The sequence below is a fragment of the Puma concolor genome, chromosome B3 (assembly GCF_028749965.1).
Source record: "Puma concolor isolate L17-30 chromosome B3, mPumCon1.1.hap2, whole genome shotgun sequence".
Lineage (NCBI taxonomy): Eukaryota > Metazoa > Chordata > Mammalia > Carnivora > Felidae > Puma > Puma concolor.
Genome location: NC_141672.1, coordinates 139,608,676 through 139,630,507, shown reverse-complemented (window position 1 = coordinate 139,630,507; position 21,832 = coordinate 139,608,676). Strand labels below are relative to the sequence as shown.

Genomic DNA, 21,832 nt, shown 5'->3' with positions numbered 1-21,832 from the left:
AACCACTTATCCTCTCCATTACTCCACCCTCTTTTTGTAAAAACCCAGCAACCACGCAAGCGAGCTAATGGTGTGGTCTACAAAATCACCTTTTCGTGTTTTCCTCCAATAGATAAAAATTTTTACCCAACTTATCTTTTGTTACTGTTCCTATTCCTTTCGTCTAAGCTTCAACCCCAGAGCATGTACAATTCAGGATCCATCTCTATTCTCTACTATTCTGTATTTTTTGCCTCTCATGATCCTTTGTCCTTGTCTTCTGTACTCTGAGAGTTACTCAACTTTGCTTTTCAGATCCTTAACTGCATTTCCTGTGAGGTCAACAGAGTCCTTTGTCCCCAATTTGAATTTAATTATGCTATGGGGTTCTGGATGTCCCTGTGTCTTTTCAACCAACTCCCTTTTCCGTCTTTGCCCTCACTGTGATGGCTTTTTGCAGATGTAATTAAAGCCCCTAATCAGTTGATTTAATAAGGAAGATTATCCTGGATAATCTGGGTCGGTCTAACTGAATCAGCTGGAAGGCTTTAAAAGCAGGGCTGAAGTGTCCCCTGGAGGTCGGCCTCAGCCTGTGTTCGTGGGGTTCCATCCTGCTCCAGATCTCCCCTTCCTCATTCACTGAGGATGACAGCTTTGGCTCATCTCAGTGGGTTTGAGCTTGTCCAAGATCTTCTCCTCTATTCCTGCCCTAACGAATCTTGGGCTTGCTTAACAGAGTCCCCACAATCATGTAAGCCACGCCCTACGATAAATCTTAACTGGATACTTCTCCCACCGGTTCTGATTCTGTGGTGGAACCCTGATCGAGGGGCTTCTGGCATAGAAGTAGATACTCTCTCAACTTATTTTCTCTGTGCTGCTTCCTTCTCTAATTTCATAATAGGTCTGCCCTCTTTGAGCTTTTAAAGAACAAATGGGAACTCTCTTCTAAATTTTTCTTTGGCTTCTTAAAGAAAACTATACTCCGGGAGCCTTCCATCTGGATATTCATGATGCTTCTCCGGTTCCTTTAGGCTGTTAATTCACTTAATGCACCACACGCTGGATGGCTGGCTTTCCCGTTTAACCATGCTCAGATGGAAAAATCCCTATGGAGGTCCAGCATGTACCCACAGAGAAGGTAGTAGAAAAGGTCTTCAGTCCCTCTTGCTATCTACTTACATTTGCTGGAATCCCCTCCCACACCCATTTCCTCTGATCTGCAGAGACAGCTGGTGGGCCTAGTACGCGTTCAGCCACGGTGCGACTTTTTCACACGGTCAGATTTTCCCACGAAGCAAAATGTTCCAGATTCGGGGAACAATATAGCGATCCAAGATTGCACTGTATTTTTCCTTCCCCATCAATCCACCTGAAGGCTCTGCTCACAGTACTCTGAATCCGTATCTATGAGAACCCGAATCCCCAGTCTTTTCTGCTGTTCTGTGCTGCCTCTTCAGTAAACTGTAGCACGATGCAGGGACTGGAAGTCCACACTCCACAGGGAAGGAAACAGCAGGCCAGCATGAGAGACGGGCTTTTACAAAAACGACACTGTAACCTTGTCACTGAATCAAGGTTTGAGAGGCAACAAAACTGCCGGAGCCAAAAGTCCTGCCACGAGGAACCGCCTGTCCTGGAGTCAACAGGTGTTAATCCTCTGCCAAGAAAAAACAAATCCCTTAGTGGTCTTTTAAAATTTTTATTGTCTCTTTTAGCAGCTATGATAAAGCTGTTCAGAGGCTGTGGGAGCTGAGACACCGGACAGTGAAGGCTCAGGTTCTGGTGACATCAGATCTAGAGAATGGAGAACCCTCAGGTGGTCCCATGCAGTCTTTTTTTAAAACCTGCCTAATCCTTCTCTCCACCCAGATTCCCACCCGCAAAGATGATCAGATGTTTTCATTTAGTGATACAATCCTGTGACTAAGTAAGGACGAAGATTTCCCCCAAGATTTTCCCCAGAGTGGTTCTCCTCCCATTCTTCAGAGCTAGTTTCAGCAGCCCACCCTGTGCAGCCTGGGGTCAGGCTGGGAGGGTCCTCCGGGTGAAAACCACCTCCATTCACCACGCCCATTAACCACCGAGGCACTGAAGAGCCGAGACAGGAACTGAGACTTGGTAACTCAGACGGAAGATCTCCTAACCCCACCATTCCCCCTCCACCCAAATACGTCCTTGTCACTCAAGTTTAAGGCAGAGCTAAGGCCAAAGGTACAGTGTGGAAGCTGCTGTATGCAACCAGGGACAGGAGAACTAAAATGGACAAACTCCCCTATGCTCATGCCTGAAAGGGAGATGAACTTGAGAAATCAGTAAAAGCTGGGGTGCCTGGGCGGCTCGGTTGGTTAAGCGTCTGACTGCGCTGAGTGCGCGGAGCCTGCTTCAGATTCTCTCTCTCTGCCCCTCCCCTGTTCATACTCTCTCTCACTCTCAAAATAAGTAAAATAAAAACAAAATTAAATTCAAAAAAACAAAGAAAGAAGCAAAAGCAAAACTAAGTCTCATTCTCCTTCAAAGAACCTTTCTTTCTGGAGCTGTCCTGTGGTGGCCTTCGATAGGTCACGTTATTGTGCCCCACGGGGCCCCTCGATGTTCTGTCTCTAAAAGGTCACCAGGTATTGGTCATGCTAAATTCAACATGAGTCGCTTACAAGTCAATACACGCTCTCCCCATAGGTCTTCCTCCATGTTACAGGTAAAGAAACGGGGAGGCAGAGATGAAGTATTTTGCACGAATTTTTGCAGTGAAGCCAGGATGTTAACTAACGGGAGTCCACTGCCCGTGCGCGTCGCATTTCACAGCATCAAGTCTACAGCCAAGAGTTCTCCACGCCATGCTCATGCCTGCTGTGCAGGGAGACCAAGAAGCCCCGAACTCATGTAAACTGCTTCAGGTACACATCTAAATGCTCTTCTTCCGGAGGAGAAACCCAAGCTATTTTCAAAGGAGTCACTGACCTGAAAAAAGTTAAAAAGCACTGTGTCTGAACAAGGAGTGGGAGGGGATCTTACATGACCCCTTTGTTCAAATATCAGGCTGAACAACCTGTAAATATCCTGGCTTTCAACAGCAAGTAGTCCTGTTACATAACAAGGGGCCCTAGTTACCTTATTCTCCCAGGGGACAAGCTGGCTTCGCACCTTCTTCTTTTAAGAACCTTTGTGATTCATTCACGTGAGCACAATGTTCCTTTACATCCGTCCCTCAGCAGCAAGCAGGTACCTCTTAACTCATGCTACACAGCCCTTAGAGCACCCAGGATTTGTAGATTCTAATCCACAATGAATTGAACTCCAGCTGCAGAATGTGAATCCAGCACTTGAAATCAGGTTCCTGATCCCAGTTGTTGACTTAAAGGCAGGTCTATCAGGTTCCTTGCATGCATTTCACCTTGCAAAGTATGTATCTAACTTATTCAATTTCTTATGTTCTCTGAATTACTTGTAATTTATGTATAATAAAATTCACTTTTTGGGGGGGAGGCATACAGTTTTCTGAGTTGGAACACACGCATAGATTCTTATAACTACCACCACACCAAGATATAAAACCATTCCAACAGCCAAAGAATTCCCTCATGACACTCGTTTGCAGTCAGACCTATCCCCACTCCTAGCCCCTGGCAGCTACTGATCTATTTTCTGTCCCTGTAATTTTGCCCTTTTCAGAATATCCTAAAAGTAGAATCACCCCATAAGCGACCTTTGGAAATGGATTTGTTTTACTTAACAAAATATGTTCAGGTTGTTGCATCTGATCCCCCAACAATTTGCCCCCTTTATTTTTTTTTTATTTTATACCCCCCTTTTTGTTGCTGAGTAGTGTTCCACTATATGGATGTATCACTATTGGTTTATATACTCACCTAATGAGGGAAATCTGGGTTGTCTGAAGTTTTGAGGGATTATAAATAACGCTGCCATAGGTATATCTGTGCAAAGACTTTTTTGAGTAAATGTAAGTTTTCATTCTCAAGGGTAAGTAGCCAAATGTGGAATTGCTGAGTCATATAGTAAATGTACATTGAACTTTGTAAGAAACTGCCGAACTAGTTTCTAGGACAGCTATATCATTTTGCATTCCCACGAGCAACACATGAGATGTTCTAAACCCTTGCCAGCTTTTTAATTTGCCAGGATTTTTAATTTTATCCTTTCTAAGGGGTGTGTAATGGTACCTTATTGCAGTTTTAATGCACTTCCCTAAGTGTTCAAACTTGATTCAGCCTTTGCTAGCACTGTTAAGCAATTTTGTGCAACAGAAACTGAAGAAGCACATGGCAAGTCCACAAAAATATTAAAGCTGGCCAGTTCCCTATCAAAGACAAGGAAGCTAAGGTCCAGAGAGGGGAAGTGACAGGCCTCAAGTTTCAGACTGCATTTTCTAACAGTTCTTTTTAAAAAATCATGGTAATACGAACACACTCTCCAATTCCTGTAACTTCTTTAAATAAGACAAAACCAAACGATAAAAACACCATTAAGCCCCACAAATAACTAATGCAATCCCGTCCCGATACTGATCTGTAAATGGCCAAGCAGAACTCCCACACAGATACAGAACAGCTGGGGCTAGAAGTGTTGAGGCCTCAAGATGAGGTTTCTGAAAAGGTGCTCATGCTCCGTATGATGGCAAACATTCTGATCTTTAGATCTTAGCAGTGCAGAGGCTCCTTGGTCAATATACCAACTAGAAAAAGCAAAAGCAAAGGATAAATGCTTTCTTCCTTGATTTGGTTTTTGGGTGCATGAGTTTTCTTTTTTGTCTTCCTGAGGCAGGCCTGCACTGGCAGTATGTGGACAGTAAGCCCCTGATGATAAGGGACACCACTACTGCAGCCGGTCACAGGACGGAAGAGAACAGAAGCTGGCAAATACCTCTCCAGAGGGAGGGAGAATACACGTACCTGGCGAGTGAGTGTGTGGGAGCAGGCACTGGGCAGGGCCCTGAACCAGAACGCGCTGGGCAGTATGGCTCAGGCTCTGCTCACTGGCAGGGAGGGTGACTTCTGGTCTGCTCGCCCTACATAATACGATAATCAGAGCTGCGTGGCCACTGAGGGGCAGTCCTGTGATTGTCCAGCTCTTTCAGAGAGAAAGTAGAAAGACAAGGAAACCCTCCTGGCAGATCGGTAATCCAAGACAGCCTTGATCAGTAGCAAAGCACACACACACTGTGATCTCTAGCTGCAGAACTCCTAAGCCTTCCCAACTTGATGTGAACTCAGGAGAGAACGAGGGTGATGTTTATTGGACCCCAAGCATATACTGTTTCATCTAAATATGTACATAGGGGCGCCCGGGTGGCTCAGTCAGCTAAGCAGCTGACTCTTGATTTCACCTCAGGTCATGATCTCGCAGTTCCTGAGTTTGAACCCCGCACTGGGCTTTGTGCTGACAGCTCAGAGCCTGGAGCCTGCTTTGGATCTTCTGTCCCCCTCTCTCTGCCTCTCCCCAAATTGCATGCTCTCTCTCTTTCAAAAATAAATAAATGTTTAAAAAATTTTTAAATAAATACGTACGTAAAATCATGACATCTGGTAGATGCCATGCACCACATGATGATTCTGCAGGGAATCCCGTCTGAGTAAGAGGAACGTGCATAGTTACTACATCAGAGCTTTTTTAAAAAGTGGAGCCCTTCCTTCAATGAACTCTTCTACGGAGAGCCAGTAGATGAAAGAAGTTAAGAGGTAAATTGCTCTGGATAAAGAAGCCCAGACAGCTCTGGTGCTCCGCCCTAGCCCCCGCCCCAATCGCCCATCTTTTCTTTCCTCCAACTCCACAGAGTCTCTAGAAAACGTCAGGAGACAATAAATGAAAACCCTGTCTTTAGTAATTAAATACCCAAAGGATGACAAGAAGTTATTCTGCTACGGTCCTTGCGAAGGATGGGTCACTTTCTCCACGCAGAACACACATGGACCCCAGACCTGCAGCAAGGTCACCCGCGTGCCACCCCTCTGTAAACGGGAACTGAAAACAGCCACAGTAAAGCTCCGGCCCACTCAGGGCATTTCTCTGCAAGAACATGTTTACCGGCTCCGCTGAAGGATGGAGAAGAGACGCCCTCGAGGCCACAACTACAGGACGCATCCAGCCGCTGTGGAACGCTTGAGGGCAATGACTGTAGGGAAGCAGCCGCCATTAAGACCCTCAGTCTTCCCAAATGTGTCTGTGTTCTTGGTGTGTTTAAGTTCTTACCATGAGACGTCTGATCTGTCCCCAGCACATTCCACTCCGCTGGCAGCTTCAGGTGTCTGAATGCCAGGGCAACCTTCTCATCAAGGGAATTCACATCCCCAGACGGGGGTCCTGACCGGTCGAGGAAACGGGTGAAGTTCAGGGCCTGCTGGTTGCCGGCGCTGGCGGCCAGGAACTGGGCTGCGTCGTACGCCTCATCCTGGACGAACCGGAAGTCTTGCTCGGCCACCACGAACACGGGAAGGCCGTCCTTGGAAGCACACAGCTGCACCCGCACGGTCTCACAGCAGTCGTGACCTGAAGAAAACACGTGTGGCTGAGAAGACAGTATGAGAGCCTTCCCACTGCAAGGAAGACACCGCTGGGTCCTCTCTGCTTCTCCTGCAAGAGACCCAAGTTCTCCTTCCTAAAAGAAACGCCTCCTTCCTCAGGGCTCTGACAGCAATCTTCCAAACTCCTGTACGCTCCATTTCTGGCTCGTTTTGTGAACTGTTATTTGCAACTATCAGGCAGTTTCCTTACCACCAGCAAACAGCTCTGTACCCTAGATGTACCCCCTAGAGCATAATGTTGGGCACTGAACAGTCACTGAGGATCTCAGTATGTTCTGAATTATGGCTGGTCGACTTGAACAGAGGAAAGGACGAAAGCTGAAGGATCTTACGAGGCCAAGCAGCCTGATACCAACCGAATGCAAGTAGATCTGGAAACGCAACAGGGAGAAAGCCGCGCAGGAGGCTGCATGGGAGGAATTTCACACAATCCCCAGCGCTTGCCCTATTACCACCACAACACAATCAATCGAATGATGGAGCACTTTGAAAAGTACAAAACAACTTGATCTCATTTCACTATTATTAGCACTTCAGGGCCTACGAAGTAACTTCTCTCAGATATACTCTTCCCTGTACTGTAATGACATCAACCAAATCGCCTGGTTCACACAGGGATGATGCAATGCTGTGGCCAGAAGCCCAGCTCAGGGCAAGAAGCATGCCAGAGACTGGTGCCCACCATCCAGACCTCATGAGCTGCCACAGACACGCCACCCCAGAGCGCTCTGCTCCAGCAAGATCAGAGAGGTCTGACCACACTGTTTCTGTGGGTAAGGCCCTCCTGGAGAATCAGACTCTCTGCTGGACTTTCAGCCTCACAGAATTACGTATGTACGACACGCAGAATATAATCACTGAAACACACTGTTTTCCCTCAACGTCCAAACGCTGATCTCCACTGGCAAGAAGTACGCTCCTAACATTATCATTTTTCTCCCCTAAAATGTCTTTCTTATGAGAAGAACGGAAATGAAAATGGAGTCAGGTGTTTCTGCTCCATGAGTGATGCCACCTTGTGCTTCTCTTGACCAACCACAGGCACCTGCACACCCACAGTGTCCCTGCAGCCTCTCACACGCACTGCTTTTCCACAGTGGGAGCAAAGCCAAGGGAAGCCCTCCGCTCGGTCCACAGGTGTGACTTTCCACACTGTGGCCACGGACCAGTAGAGGCTTCAGATGTGCACAGAACTAAGCTTTCTGCTGCTTTCGAAGGAGAAAACAGTCGGGGCACCTGGGGGGCTCAGTCGGTTAAGCATCCAACTTTGGGTCAGGTCACCATCTCAGAGCTCGTGAGTTCGAGCCCTGCGTTGGGCTCTGTGCTGACAGCTCATGTCTCCCTTTCTCTGACCTTCCCCCATTCATGTGCTCTCTCTCCCTCTCTCTCAAAAATAAATAAACATGAAGAAAAAAAAAGAGAGAAAACAGTAATTGTTTTTCCCATGTGAACAATGAGAATAATAAGTAAATTGATTTTCCACATACTACTCCACAGGGGCCTCCTTAAGCCCTTTAACCTCATGACTAAAGAAATCTCTCACTGCTGTGTAATTTTAGGGCGGTAACAAGTTTCACGAACCAAGTACCTACTCTACGCCAGGCACCAGACACGGCATTTTCTCTACATGACAAGTTTATGAGGGATGTACTATCCTCATGTGACAGGTGACAAAAACAAGATTTCAAGAAACAATCTGACCAAGGTCACACAGATATTAAGAAGCAGAATCCATTATTCAAATCTGATGCCAAGGGATGTGGCCTATTGTATCTGATGCAAGAGTTTGTCCCCGCCTGTGAGGAGCCTGATACTTGAATGACAGGCCTGTATCATGGCTGAGCAAGAATAGCAGGCGCATTAGCCGCTGAGATCCGTGTCCACATAAACACAAAACTCCACCAGGTACACCTGCTGCCTTCCGAGCTGAATTCTTTATACCAAGGCCATAGGAAACAGGAGAATCGTCTGCCTGGGGATGTGTGCGTGTGTGTGTGCACACCCATGTGTGTGTGGACACCCACATGTGTACTTCAACTCAATACATATGCTGAATCTATACATTCAACATATGAAATGAAAATCAGAAAAAAAAAAAAAACTTAACCTTTCTTTGAAGAGCAGCCAACCTAACGATATAAAACAACAGTGTCAACAGAAATAAGTCCACTGACTCAGGTAGGAGGTTTGGGGAATTTTCTGGCGGAAAGCGTATCTTTCCAACGGTTCCAGCACATCCAACAGCTGGCTATGCCCCGAGCCCAGGGCACTGTGGTTACGAGGTGGACACAAGTAAGGTGAGGGTGTCAGCCCCTCCAAAGGTGTGCAGTCTATAAGGGGAATCAAACACATGGCAGGGAACTGCAAAGGAAGTCTGAAGGGTGCGGGTTCTGGAAGACACTCGCACAGTGCAACTGGTGAGAGAGGAACAACACGTTTCGCGTGGGCAAGAGCAGGAAGACTTCACGAAGGAGGCGGCCATTCGGAAGGACCTTTCGGACAGGTACCCCGCTCTCGGCTCTGCAAGCCTAGGGTCCTCCAGTAGAGCCCTCAGCACCCGGATGGCCGGTGCCCATCTTCTCTTACCTAACAGACACTTCTAGAATACTTGCTATGTGCTCGACTGTCTTCTCTGTGCTTTCTAAGTAACAGTTCACGTACTCCTCATAGCAACCCTATGTGGTAGATACTATTATTATACCCATTGACCAGATGCAGAAACCAAGGCACAAAAATATTAAGTAATCTGGCCAAGGTTATAAAGCTCCTTGGTGGCAGAATTAGAATTTGAGCCCACTTTCTGGCTCTACAGTCTGCCCCTTCTCCCAAGTTTCTGAGTACAAGAAGACTGGAAGGGTACCATGGAAGAATCAGCAGGAAAGGAATAAAAACGCCAGAGACAATCTTAAGCTGTGTGACCTCAGATCACCTCTGCTTCTCCAGACCTCAACTTCTTCGTTCACAGCACGAGGGAGTGGCCCCTACAGGCCCCAAGGTTTCCCCAGAGTTACGGCCTGTAGATGTTACCAGGTGGAAGGTGGACAGGCAGAGAAAGTTAGCAAGAGATTCCAAGAAGAGGGAAGAGTTTGAAAAGCATAAAAATGGAAGCAGAAGTTAAGTTCAAGGGATGGAAATTATAGTTTCGAGAGGGTATTAATTTGATCACATCTGGATGCTTAGTGACAGCACAGACCTGGGTTCAAACCTATTTTCCTTACTTTTTAGCTATGTGTCCTGAGGTAAATGACAATGTCTTTAATACTATTAAATCTAGACAGTCTTCAGGGCGCCTGAGTGGCTCAGTGGGCTAAGTGTCCAACCCTTGATTTCGGCTCAGGTCACGATCTCAGAGTTATGAGACTGAGCCCCATGTTGGGCTCTATGCTGAGTATGGAGCCTGCATGGGATTCTCTCTCTCTCCTGCTCTCTCTCTCTCTCTGCCCCTCCCCCACTCATGCTCTGTCTCTCAAAATAAATAAGTAAACTTTAAAAATCTAGACAGTCTCCTGGTCTTATAAGCAAAGAGCTATAATTTAGAAGAGTTTTCTCAAATTCTTCAATACCATAACCAACCCAAAATGACATCATACCTAACCCAGATTCATTTTCAATTAAATAAGATAGATGTAACACTACGTATTTCAGTCGGAAGAATTACTTTAAAGAACAGTGTGGTTCTCATTCATGAACCTCACCAATAATTATAGCATTTTCGACATATCCAGGATTAAGCTAATCTATACACTCCTCACAGCCCCTTGAGGTACATATGAATAACTGCCAATAAACACTAAAATCACAAGTTTCAAAGTTCAATGACGAAAATGTGAATGATCTGGGATCCAAACTGAATTCTGCCTTCAAAACTTAATCTTGCTTACAAGTGATCTTATACTAACTTAATAGACACTACCCAGATGAACAATCCTTATTCGTTCTTACCGGTTTCCTTCCTCAAGCCTGTGCCAAGGTGAGAAATCCAAGCCTGAACCAGAAAGGGAGTTACAACGCCACAGACGCTAAATAGCGTCCACTGCCCCGTAAACGCTCCTTCTGTCCAGACACAGAGTTCACACCATGTTTCCGGCCTTCAACTACACACACACACACACACACACACACACACACACACACACACACGCACACGCACGCACTCTCATGCCCACAGAAGAGGGTTTGCCTGAGTGCAAAAAAGCCACGGTGAAGCGACAACCTCACTCAGAACTGTGGAAGCACACAAGGGCAAAGTGTTCGGAAATCTAACTGGAACTGCTAAACCACTGGTTTGCTCGGCTGGCAGAGGCTGGGGAGACCCAGAAGGCAGTCCACGAGTGTGCGTGTGCGTGTGCGCACACACGTGTTTACTGGCAACTTTCTGCTGCTTTGGCAGAAGAAATCTGTTGGAAGGTGGTGGGTGGATGGGTGAACTACTGGCAGCTGTGCGTACACATTTTTGTGTAAAATAAAAGCATGTCTCAGGGGAGGCAGAGCATCAGAAAAGGCCATGAAACAGAAACCCAGGAGCAACTATCTGATTGTTCGCTTGACATTTTCCCTTCAGACATGAACTCACAATCTGAAGGACACTATGAATCATCCTGAGTAAAATGTGCCAGAAATCTGCAATTTGTTTGGTATGATTATAGGCTTCTTTTTCAAGGAGTAAAAGAGGAGTGCAGGGCTGAGGGTGTCCTGGATCGGCCTTTATTAATAACTTAAGAGTACACTGGGAGAGCCACTACCACCCAAAAACAAAGCGTCTCACCCTGCTGTCTGGAAACCCACCGCACAAGGCTGGCCGGCTACGCTCTCACATTAGTGTTTCCTATTATGCTCCAGTGGTTCTCAAGATTTGTTTTAAGTTTATTTATTTTTATTTTGAGACACACAGAGAGAAGGAGAACGTGAGCAGGGGAGAGGCAGAGAAAACATCTCAAGCAGGCTGCATGCTGCCAGTGCAGAGCCTGATGCGGGGCTCGAACCCAGGAACCGTGAGATCATGACCTGAGCCGAAGTAAAGAGTGGGACGCTTAACTGACTGAGCCACCCAGGCACCCCTCTCATTATTTTTTAAGCCCTTATAACCTTTCAGATAAAGCATTTGGGGCAAAAAAACCCTAACATGTTAAAAAAACAAAGGTTAGGGGCACGTGGGTGGCTCAGTCGGTTTGGTGTCCGGCTTTGGCTCAGGTCATGATCTCAGTTCATGAGTTTGAGCCCCGTGTCAGGCTGTCTGCTGTCAGCTCAGAGCCCACTTCAGATATTCTGCCCCACCCCACCCCTGCCACTCACTCGTGTACTCTCTCTCAAAAATAAATAAACATTTAAAAACCAACAAAGTGGGCTCCTGGGTGGCGCAGTCGGTTAAGTGTCCGACTTCAGCCAGGTCACGATCTCGCGGTCCGTGAGTTCGAGCCCCGCATCAGGCTGATGGCTCAGAGCCTGGAGCCTGTTTCCGATTCTGTGTCTCCCTCTCTCTCTGCCCCTCCTCCGTTCATGCTCTCTCTCTGTCCCAAAAATAAATAAACGTTGAAAAAAAAATAAATAAAAAATAAAAACCAACAAAGTTTATACAATACAGACCAGCAATAAAACAATCCCCGCTATGCACGCACGCGCACACACACGAAACGTCTTATTGCCGTAAATTAGCTCTAGAGACACGACTATCTGCAGGGGCCTTTGTGCACACAAAATAAAAGTATTAACGATGCCCACACCTACACTGAAAAGACACGGGGATGGGAAACCACTTTCAACTTGATATCATCGTCACAATTTAACTTCTTTCTACATAAAAACAGAAGCTGCCGCAGAAAGACGAGTAGTGGGGTTTTCAGCTACTGCCATGATGTTTTTCTCCTTCCACTCAATTTCCTGGTAACAAAGAAGGAAAATAAGAATCACGAGTCTTTTTAAAAAGGGAAGTTCTGAGAAATTTACTAAGCTTCCCCTGAAGGAAGCAAGCCCAGAGAATTTAAAGAGGGGAAGAAGAGCGACAAACTGGTAAAGAAACACGGCCTGAGCTTCAATTCCATTTCTTTTTTTATTTTTTTTTTAACGTTTATTCTTGAGACAGAGAGACAGAGCATGAACAGGGGAGGGTCCGAGAGACAGGGAGACACAGAATCCCAAGCAGGCTCCAGGCTCCGAGCGGTCAGCACAGAGTCCGACGCGGGGCTCGAACTCACGGACCGTGAGATCATGACCTGAGCCGAAGTCGGACGCCTAACCGACCGAGCCACCCAGGCACCCCTTCAATTCCATTTCTAAAACCGCCTTCTGCATCTACCCCCACGATCAGGTCCAGTTCCTTTATGACGGAAAGCGCACAGTAAATTATGGGGGGGGGGGGGGGGGCGGCCCCTGGCGGACTGAACCAGCGGTCCGGAGGTCCGGAAGTATGCTGGCGAAGGGCTGCCAGGTCAGACAGTATCAGGTGTGCCCTGCCCACCCCCCCAACGCTGCGGACGCGTTAGGTCACCCCGAACTAGTCACTCCACCCTGAAGCCCACCACCGCCAACCTTCCGGATTGTTCAGAAACATCAGAGATGGCCACGCACAAGGCACCCGCCCTGAGACAGGCAGGAAAAACTGGTAGTTACTGGTTTTTTTTAGCTATTAAAAAACGTTCCTGTTTAGGTCACTCAGGAAAAGAAATTCCCCATACTCCACAAAGAGCTTCTGCGGCAAGACCCGGAACTAAAAGTTGCCTTTGGCTCCGCAGAACTGAAAAGACAGAAGAGGGAGAATGCAGAACAAAAACACAGTAAGGAGCTCCAAGCTGGGAGGCAACAAGGCTAATTAACTGCTAATGCTCCTCTTACAAGCATCTAATTCCAACCTTTTTCAAGCTGGCAGATCGGGAGGTATGTGTGTGTGCTTCTCAGATTGGGAGAGCCTTCCTGCAGCCTCCTTATCACCGTATCACCCATACCCATGGAAACGAAATATTGCTACAGATAAACAACTCTGCTGAAGCATGACCCAAGAATTACTTCATTTCCTATTAAGCTAAAAGTGGCTCACATCCCATCCGGGCCTTCTCTTTTGAGGATGGAACAACTGGGACTTTGTTTTACCAACCATCCCAAAAGGAACCCTGAAGGGCTTGCTGGACCAGCCAAGCCCGGTCCCACCCGGGAGCACGCTCTGTTCTAAGAGAACGGCTGCGTTAAGCAGTCAACGGTGGAAAGATACAAAACTATTTCACTATTTCAGTTTGGCAGCGAGGTGTTTAAGAAGCGGTTACGTAGGGATAAAGGAAATTTTCAGTCTTCAGGATGAGGTGGAGCAAGCAAGGCACCGACTCCTAGTGTTTGCTGGTCGAATGGTAGGTGTGCAAATTGGTGTAAGAGAATTTTAGCAGAGTGGGGAAAAAACAGGCAGGAATTTCACCATGTACAGTTCTGGGGGGAAAGGGACTGATTAATGCTAAAATCATGATCTACCATATCCTAGCCTATTATTCTAAGACGGTATTTCTCAGTGTTTCATTTACTGTCACCACCACCAGCCCCCCCCCCCCCCCACCACTGAAGTCTTTGTAGACGTTTTTCTCTATTTACCTGCCATCTAATGAAACTTTAATGCTACGGATATACCATATATTTGTACACATGTGTCTGTGCTTCTACATAAAGAGTACGATTTTTTGCCCCCCTAGGAACCAATTTTCACCTCCTTGGCAGGGACATTGCCTCCCCCACAATGCATGTGGGTGCAGATTCTAGGGCTGTGTCCACAGCATCAAGGTGATGAAATACACAACTTCCACATAAGCATTACAACCGGGACAGTAGACAACAGAGATTTTTTCCCTTCAAGTAGTTCTGTTTGTTTTTCCAGGATAGCAACTATATATACTGAACTAGCATTGGGACAGTAACTTTTTAAAGTTTTTTAAAATTTAGAATTGTACCCGTCTAGAGAAAGCCTTATAGCAGGAACATTTTAGAAGAGGGAGACTGTTAAAAAGTGTCCAATAGAAGGTTACAGATTTCTTGGCCAGAGAGGGAGGGTCCAGCACTCTCCAATTAGGCCGGTTTAAAGCCTACAACTTCTTTCCAAAGGTATAATTTGATTTGGCAACCTTGGACATCAGCTACTAGAGACAGGTTTTGGTTCACAACAAGTGAGAGAGACACATTGTGTTTTACGTGTAGGACGACTTACTAAGACCTGGGCTATAATCACTGATTTTTAATAAGCCTGAAAGGAATTCTGATCACAGCAAATAGATTTTTTTCCTTTTTATTGTTTTAATGTCAAGTTTACTATATACACTACCTTCCCTTTGATGAGTGAGAAAGAAAAATACAAGAGCTGAGTCAAATTTTAGGTCAGTGAATGCTTGTAGTTTTCCTGTCTAGTAAGAAACTTTGCCACAAATTCTAAACGTAAATAGACATGGTGAAAAAAAGATTTCATTTTATGAGAGACCCTGCACCAAAGCCTTTCAGGAAAATAGTATATACAGCATCCACTAAACATCCTGCTCATTTTCTATTCTGAAATCATTGTTGGCTTGGTCTAAATTAACATGTCACTAATAAAAATGAACGCAGTTAGACAGTACTCCATATCCCTCAAGAATTATCTTCCAAGGATACTCAGATTTCTTTACAATACTTAACCAGTCCTGCGTAAGACTTTTAAAGAAAAACCTCAGTTCCATCTCTAAAGGAAAATCAACTTTTAGTTAAGATGGGATTTGGGGTTGGATTTGTTTCATACAAAGAAAAAAGAATGGAGATACTTTATTTCATTTATTACAAAGGCAATACCTTTTGTCTTTAGAGATGTATTTCCAGTTCAGGCTGTATTTCATAGCAAATTATATTCTTAAACCAGAAATTCGTATTTTGCATGTAATATTTTATTACCAACCTTGCCTGCGGCTGCCTGGGTGGCTCAGTCAGGTAAGCATCCGACTCTTGGTTTCGACTCAGGTCATGATGTCACGGTTCGTGGGTTTGAGCCCCGAGTCTGGCTCTGTGCCACCAAAGCGGAGCCTCCTTAAGATTTTCTCTCTCTCTCTCTCTCTCTCTCTCTCTCTGTCTCTCTCTGGCCCTCCCCCACTCACACCTGTTCTCTCTCTCTCAAAATAAATTTTTTTTTTTCTTCTTTTCAACGTTTATTTATTTTTGGGACAGAGAGAGACAGAGCATGAACGGGGGAGGGGCAGAGAGAGAGGGAGACACAGAATCGGAAACAGGCTCCAGGCTCTGAGCCATCAGCCCAGAGCCCGATGCGGGGCTCGAACTCACGGACCGCGAGATCGTGACCCGGCTGAAGTCGGACGCTTAACCGACTGCGCCACCCAGGCGCCCCTCTCAAAATAAATTTTAAAAAACTTAAAAAAAAAAAAACAGAAAAAAATATATGCTAAAAAATAAAAAATAAAGCCTGTTTGTCTAGTGTTAATTAAGCACTCAGATGGCTTTATTTTCAAAAGAAACAGCATTATTTTCAGTCTTCAAAATATTTTTATTAAAAATTACTAGGGGCGCCTGGGTGGCGCAGTCGGTTAAGTGTCCGACTTCAGCCAGGTCACGATCTCGCAGTCCGTGAGATCGAGCCCCGCGTCGGTCTCTGGGCTGATGGCTCAGAGCCTGGAGCCTGTTTCCGATTCTGTGTCTCCCTCTCTCTCTGCCCCTTCCCCGTTCATGCTCTGTCTCTCTCTGTCCCAAAAAAATAAATAAATGTTAAAAAAAAAAAAATTACTATATATGTTTTTGTAACACACTCGCTTGTAAAGCATTCAAACAATTCAAAGGCAAATAAAGTAGAAACCAAAGCCTCCACCTAACTGCCCCCTTAGATGTTATTACTTTTACTATACTGTATTTACTTTACGAAAAAAGGGGAATCATCATGTCCACAGCTTTTTGATGGTAGTAAGGCAAGAAAAGATTACTTTAAAATGCCTTTACAGGGGCGCCTGGGTGGCTCAGTCGGTTAAGCGTCCGACTTCGGCTCAGGTCATGATCTCGCGGTCCGTGAGTTCAAGACCCGCGTCGGGCTCTGTGCTTACTGCTCAGAACCTGGAGCCTGTTTCAGATTCTGTGTCTTCCTCTCTCTCTGACCCTCCCCCGTTCATGCTCTGTCTCTCCCTGTCTCAAAAAATAAATAAAACATTAAAAAAAAAAATTTAAAATGCCTTTACAATTGGGGTGCCTGGCTCAGTCAGTTGAGCATCCAACTTTGGATGCTCAGGTCATGATCTCGCAGTTCGTGGGTTTGAGCCCCGCATCGGGCTCTGTGCTGACAGCTCAGAGCCTGGAGCCCTCTTCGAATTCTGTATCTCCCTCTCTCTCTGCCCCGCCCCTGCTCTGTCTCGCTCTCAAAAATAAAAATAAACATAAAAAAATTTTTTTAATGCCTTTACAACTTATTTATATTTCTGAAAGAGACAGAGACACAGAAAGAGACAGGCAGGCAGTCACAGTGGGAGAGGGGCAGAGAGAGAGGAAGACACAGAATCTGAAGCAGGCTCCAGGCTCCAAGATGTCAGCACAGAGCCCGATGCAGGGCTCAAACTCATGAACCATGAGATCAGGACCTGAGCTGAAGTCAGATGCTCAACCGACTAAGCCACCCAGGTGCCCTAAGCCTTTACAATTTATAATTAAACACACATGTACAATTCATTCTAACCTTTCATTAGAAAACAAACAAAAAAGTGAAAAAACAGAAAAAAAGGAAAATAATTTTCGTATCTGAAGTTAAAGAGCTTTTTTTAAAGGAGCCAAGTTAGAAAGGTTTCTTTCTCTCTTCCATCCCCAAATAATGAAAGGTTAGAGACTAACATCAAGAAGTAGCTGCCTTTTGAAGGTCAATCAATCATCTGGTTTTAGTAAAAACTAAAATGTGACAGAACATTGACAGTGAAACCTGCAGAGAACTCAAAGAAACATCAGAGCCAGCAATCTGGATGAAACATGACATTAAAAGCAAGAACAAGACACAAAGCTCTTTTTCTTCCCAGAGTGCACCCAACTGACGAGGCCCAGAGGAGCTGGTCCCACACAGGAGCAAAAACGGTGCACAGACACCCCTCCCAGTAGCCGCTGCTGCATCTGGTAACCAGGATGCACAAAGCAAGCAGACACTTTCCATGAAGAATCCTCACTACTCTGACATTGCCCGCAGCAGACAAGAAACCTGAGGCTGTCAATACAGCTCACTGAGGCTCAGAAATCACCGTAGGTAGATACTGGAAAGAGAACACTGACTCCCGCCCTCAAGCCAAGAATTCAGTTCAAGAAGCCAGATCAAACTCCTTTTGCGTTTTTCAGAAGAAAGGGTGCAGGGGTTGTGTGTGCATGTGTATGTGTGTGTGTACACATGTGTGCACAACCTTTCTAGAAGAGCGGCTTCCGAGAATTGGGATGAATTCAAATACAGTAGAAAAGCGGTTCCAGCAAATGGTAGGGATTACTAACAGCCTTCCTAGCATACACCAACAAAACAGAAATCCACACCCTCATGAAGCTTTGCCTTCAGCAAAGTCAAGTAGAAAATAAGTAACATAAATGAAATATACATGTTAGAAGTTGGTAAGTGCAGTGGGAAAAAAAACAAATCAGAAAAGGGCAAGAGGGAGTCCAGAGGGGAGGCCGCTGTATATTTTTATAAGGTGGACAGGGAAGGCCTCGCTGAGAAGGTGATAGCTCAGTAGAGAGCTGAAGGGAAGTAAGGAACAAGTCTAAGATGTCCCTAAAAACCGACTTAAGGCAGTTTAATTCTAGGCTAAAATATTCATGCCATGATATAAACAAGAGATTCAAATCTAACTCAAACCCCAAGATGTCCATCCCTACACGTCCACAAATGACTACAGCAGATGTAGCAGCTGAACGGGAGGAGCTCCTGCATGCTGACCAGAGCAACGGGCTCCATTCGGGAATCCCCTCTGCTTAAACAGTGAACAGAGCTTCTGAGTCACCAACCGGGGCCTCACTGCTACTGTGCATCCGTATCAAAGGTCCAAGGTTAGAGTGCGGCCTGCCATTCCGCCTGGCCTGCTTGTACAAGAGGGTCCTGTAGGGACTCGAAGCCTCTGTCACCTCTGCTGTGCTCGGGCACCTCTTGTCATCATCCTGAGTGAACTCAATGAGGAGAAGACCGTGCAGTCCAACTGGAGAGAGAAGGGGACAGGCGGTTGGGCCCATAGGCCTAACCGGGAACACGGGAGGTGCCAGAGACCACAATTTACAGGAGGGGAGAGTTGATTAGTGGAAACTAGAGAAGGCAGGAACTAGGACTCCAGGCCCCATGCAAATGGGTCAGGGATGATTTCTGAGGATTTAAATCAAATTAGGAGAAAGCAGCAGAGTGTAATATCCATTCTGGTTCGCTGGGGTCAGCAGGGTAAGGGTACTCAGAGTCGATAAGTGCACTAAAGGACACCCAGAGATGGATGTGGCTGGAAAAGAGGGGGACGGAGACATGTAAAGAGGTTTAGAGCCAAAGGCAAGGGGGTGCCTGGGTGGTTCAGTCGGTTAAGTATCGACTTCGGCTCAGATCATGATCTCACAGCTCACGGGTTCGAGACCCAAGTCGGACTGTGCTGACAGCTCAGAGCCTGGAGCCTGCTTCGGATTCTGTGTCTCCCTCTCTCTGACCCTCCCCCACTTGTGCTCTCTCTCAAAAATAAACATTAAAAAATTTTTTAAAATGAAGAAGAAGAAGAAGAAGAACAACAACAACAACAACAACAACAACAACAACAACAACCAAAGGCAAGGAATGAAATGGGAACCAGAGTTCAGGAAGGAAGGTGGGAAATCAGTAAGGGTCTGGAACGAACTCGGAGCTCTGGGCTGTCGTACAAGTACAAGGGGCTTATGAAACTCAGGAAAATAAGCGTCCATCCTGATGTCAGTGCCTTGCCAGCGAAGGTCCAAGAGCTGCCGGGCATATCCGTCTCCCAGGGGCTGGACTTTGCTGGTACTTGGGACTGAGGACCACAACTAGGATGCAGGGCTACACCCTTGATACCCCTGACCTTTCTCTTACAGCCACTGGCATCCTCCCCGTATCTACAGACACTCTTTCTTACACGTGCGCCAGTCAGGGACTGACGACTCTCCTTGCTGAGGACTGTTTCTCACACGTGGCAGGTGTTTAGCAATGGTGACACTGGATGGCACCTGCTCCAGAGGGGACCTCAAGTTCCAGATAAGCCTTTCTGACACGATATACATCACAGGAAACAAGATGTTTGGAGCTTTAGGTTACAAAGGAGGATACTTAATACGCTTTAGAGAAGAAATCAGTATCTATCCTGAACTCCTTGTTAAATTTCCAATCCCTAAAAATTTGCAGGGGTGGGGGGCGGGGGGCAGATATTCATAGGAATTGTCAAGAATCTTTAAATTCTGTACTGTATTTTTCAAAACCACTGCTGCCAAGCAGAAAGCTAAATACAGCTTTCAACTGTCATAAACCTCAGTTCTTAACTGTAGGATAATTTCCAGCAGTTGGTGGGTATCAGACATGAAGCTAATTTATATTAAATGGCACAGCAATGAAAAACTGCCAACAGGATCCAATACTGGCAAGACTAGATATTAAAAGCCCTTGGTAAAGTAGTAGTTTTTTTACACCATCTATTTCAACACAGTGGAATCAGTGTTACATAAAAACACTGGGAAAAAGAAACATTTCAGGAAGAACTAAGTCTAGTTTATTGTCTAAAGAACAAGTTAACTGTCAACACTTCTTAGGGGTTTACCCCTCAATGTGCCCGGTTTTGCTTTCTGATGAAAAGTGGTTAATTGTTAACTGTGAAACAAGGTCAGCTAAGGAAATGAGCTCATCTCGGAACACACGTCGGCACACCTTTAGGTACTGCGATAGGTGAAGAGACAGCCATTTTTTCAGCTCTTTCCGGTCGAAGTAGCAAGGACTTTGTGACTTTGTAAAGAATTTTTAATGAGTAAATACTTTCCCCTTTGAATTCTGTTAAACAGTGATTAAACATGGTCCTCGTTCCACCATGAACCATAATTTGGGAAGTTTGGCTTTTATGAAAGATTCTTAGGTCCCTCTTAGATTCTGAGGCCTATGTTACTTATCGTTCTACCTCTGCTTTTGCCCCTGTGACATTCAGCATCAAATCTGCAGTCACAGCACGGCAGCCACGTTAGAACCTGAATCTTCCACATGTTTTACTTTCCCCCAAACCTCAATACTCTAATAAATTATTTTTGCTGATCCTAATTTTTATCTTTCAACTTATGACACCATTTTTGCTAATTTCTAGTGAGTCTCAGATTTTCGTAGAATAAGCAATATATAAACAAAATGCTTTACCTTAATGTGTATTTAAAATAAAGATCTGACAAGAAAGAGTTCTGTCACCCTGATCCGTTCTTCTTACTCCACACTAATGAACATGGAATAAAAGTGTTGGAGAATCAGGGATGCCTGCGTGTCTCTGTCAGTTGAGTATCCGACTTTGGCTCAGGTCATGATCTCAGGTTCATGACTTCGAGCCCCACACCGGGCTCACTGCTATCAACTGGTCAGCATGGAGCTCGCTTTGGATCCTCTGTCCCCACTCACCCTTGCCCCTCCCCTGCTTGTGCTCTCTCTCTCTCTCTCTCTCTTCCTAAAAAACAAATAAATAAATAGAACAGTTTTTTTTAAAAAAAAAAAGTACTTGAGAACCAGCAAAGGCCAGTGAAGATTCCACCCAATACTTACCAGGAGCAATGGTCTCCAGCGTATCAGCACTGACCTTCCGTGTACTTGTGCAGTGATGGAGGGTGGAACCCGAAAATACCAAATAAAAAACTACATCATCCTCAACTTTGTCCTCCTCAGCCAGCAACACCGTAACCACACAGTCGCCCTAGGAAAGGAAAGACAGAGCAAGCCTGCATTAGTCAGGTTCCTCCTGGGAGTCTACCTTCACAAAACATCAAATTTAGGGAAAAATCAAATGTATCATTTCTACTAAGGTTATACAAACATAAACACTGAGCACTTGTGTGCCAGGAAGAATTGTAGGCACTGAGAATACAAAATGATCTGAAAAGAAGACCTCTGTGCTCCTAAAAGCTTCCCTTTCAGTGGAGGTGGTCAGACAAAGGAGAAAACTAACAAGGTAACATTTGGGATATTTACTTGATGAATGGGTATTAAAAAGAAAGGAATCCAACCAAAAGAATCCAAAAATAAGGCCAAGAGGATGGAGGAGGCATATTAAACAGTCACATCCCTGTGCCCAGAATGCCCCTTGCCCAGAGCAACAACTCTGAATTCTACACCCCAGACATCGCTGCCAAATCCACCCATTCTG

General features: G+C 45.6%; 1 protein-coding gene across 9 annotated transcripts in view; it reads right to left on the bottom strand.

The window, feature by feature from the left end:
• The window catches only part of AKAP13 (A-kinase anchoring protein 13), a 335,610-nt gene that overhangs the window by 189,128 nt on the left and 124,650 nt on the right, over window positions 1-21,832 (bottom strand). For all 9 annotated transcript variants that reach the window (XM_086711495.1, XM_086711489.1, XM_086711487.1 and 6 more), the window contains 2 exons: window positions 21,235-21,382; window positions 6,187-6,483 (listed from right to left, as the gene is read on the bottom strand). In XM_086711495.1, the coding sequence (XP_086567621.1) occupies window positions 6,187-6,483; window positions 21,235-21,382 (445 nt within the window). The remainder of the gene's footprint in view (window positions 1-6,186; window positions 6,484-21,234; window positions 21,383-21,832) is intronic.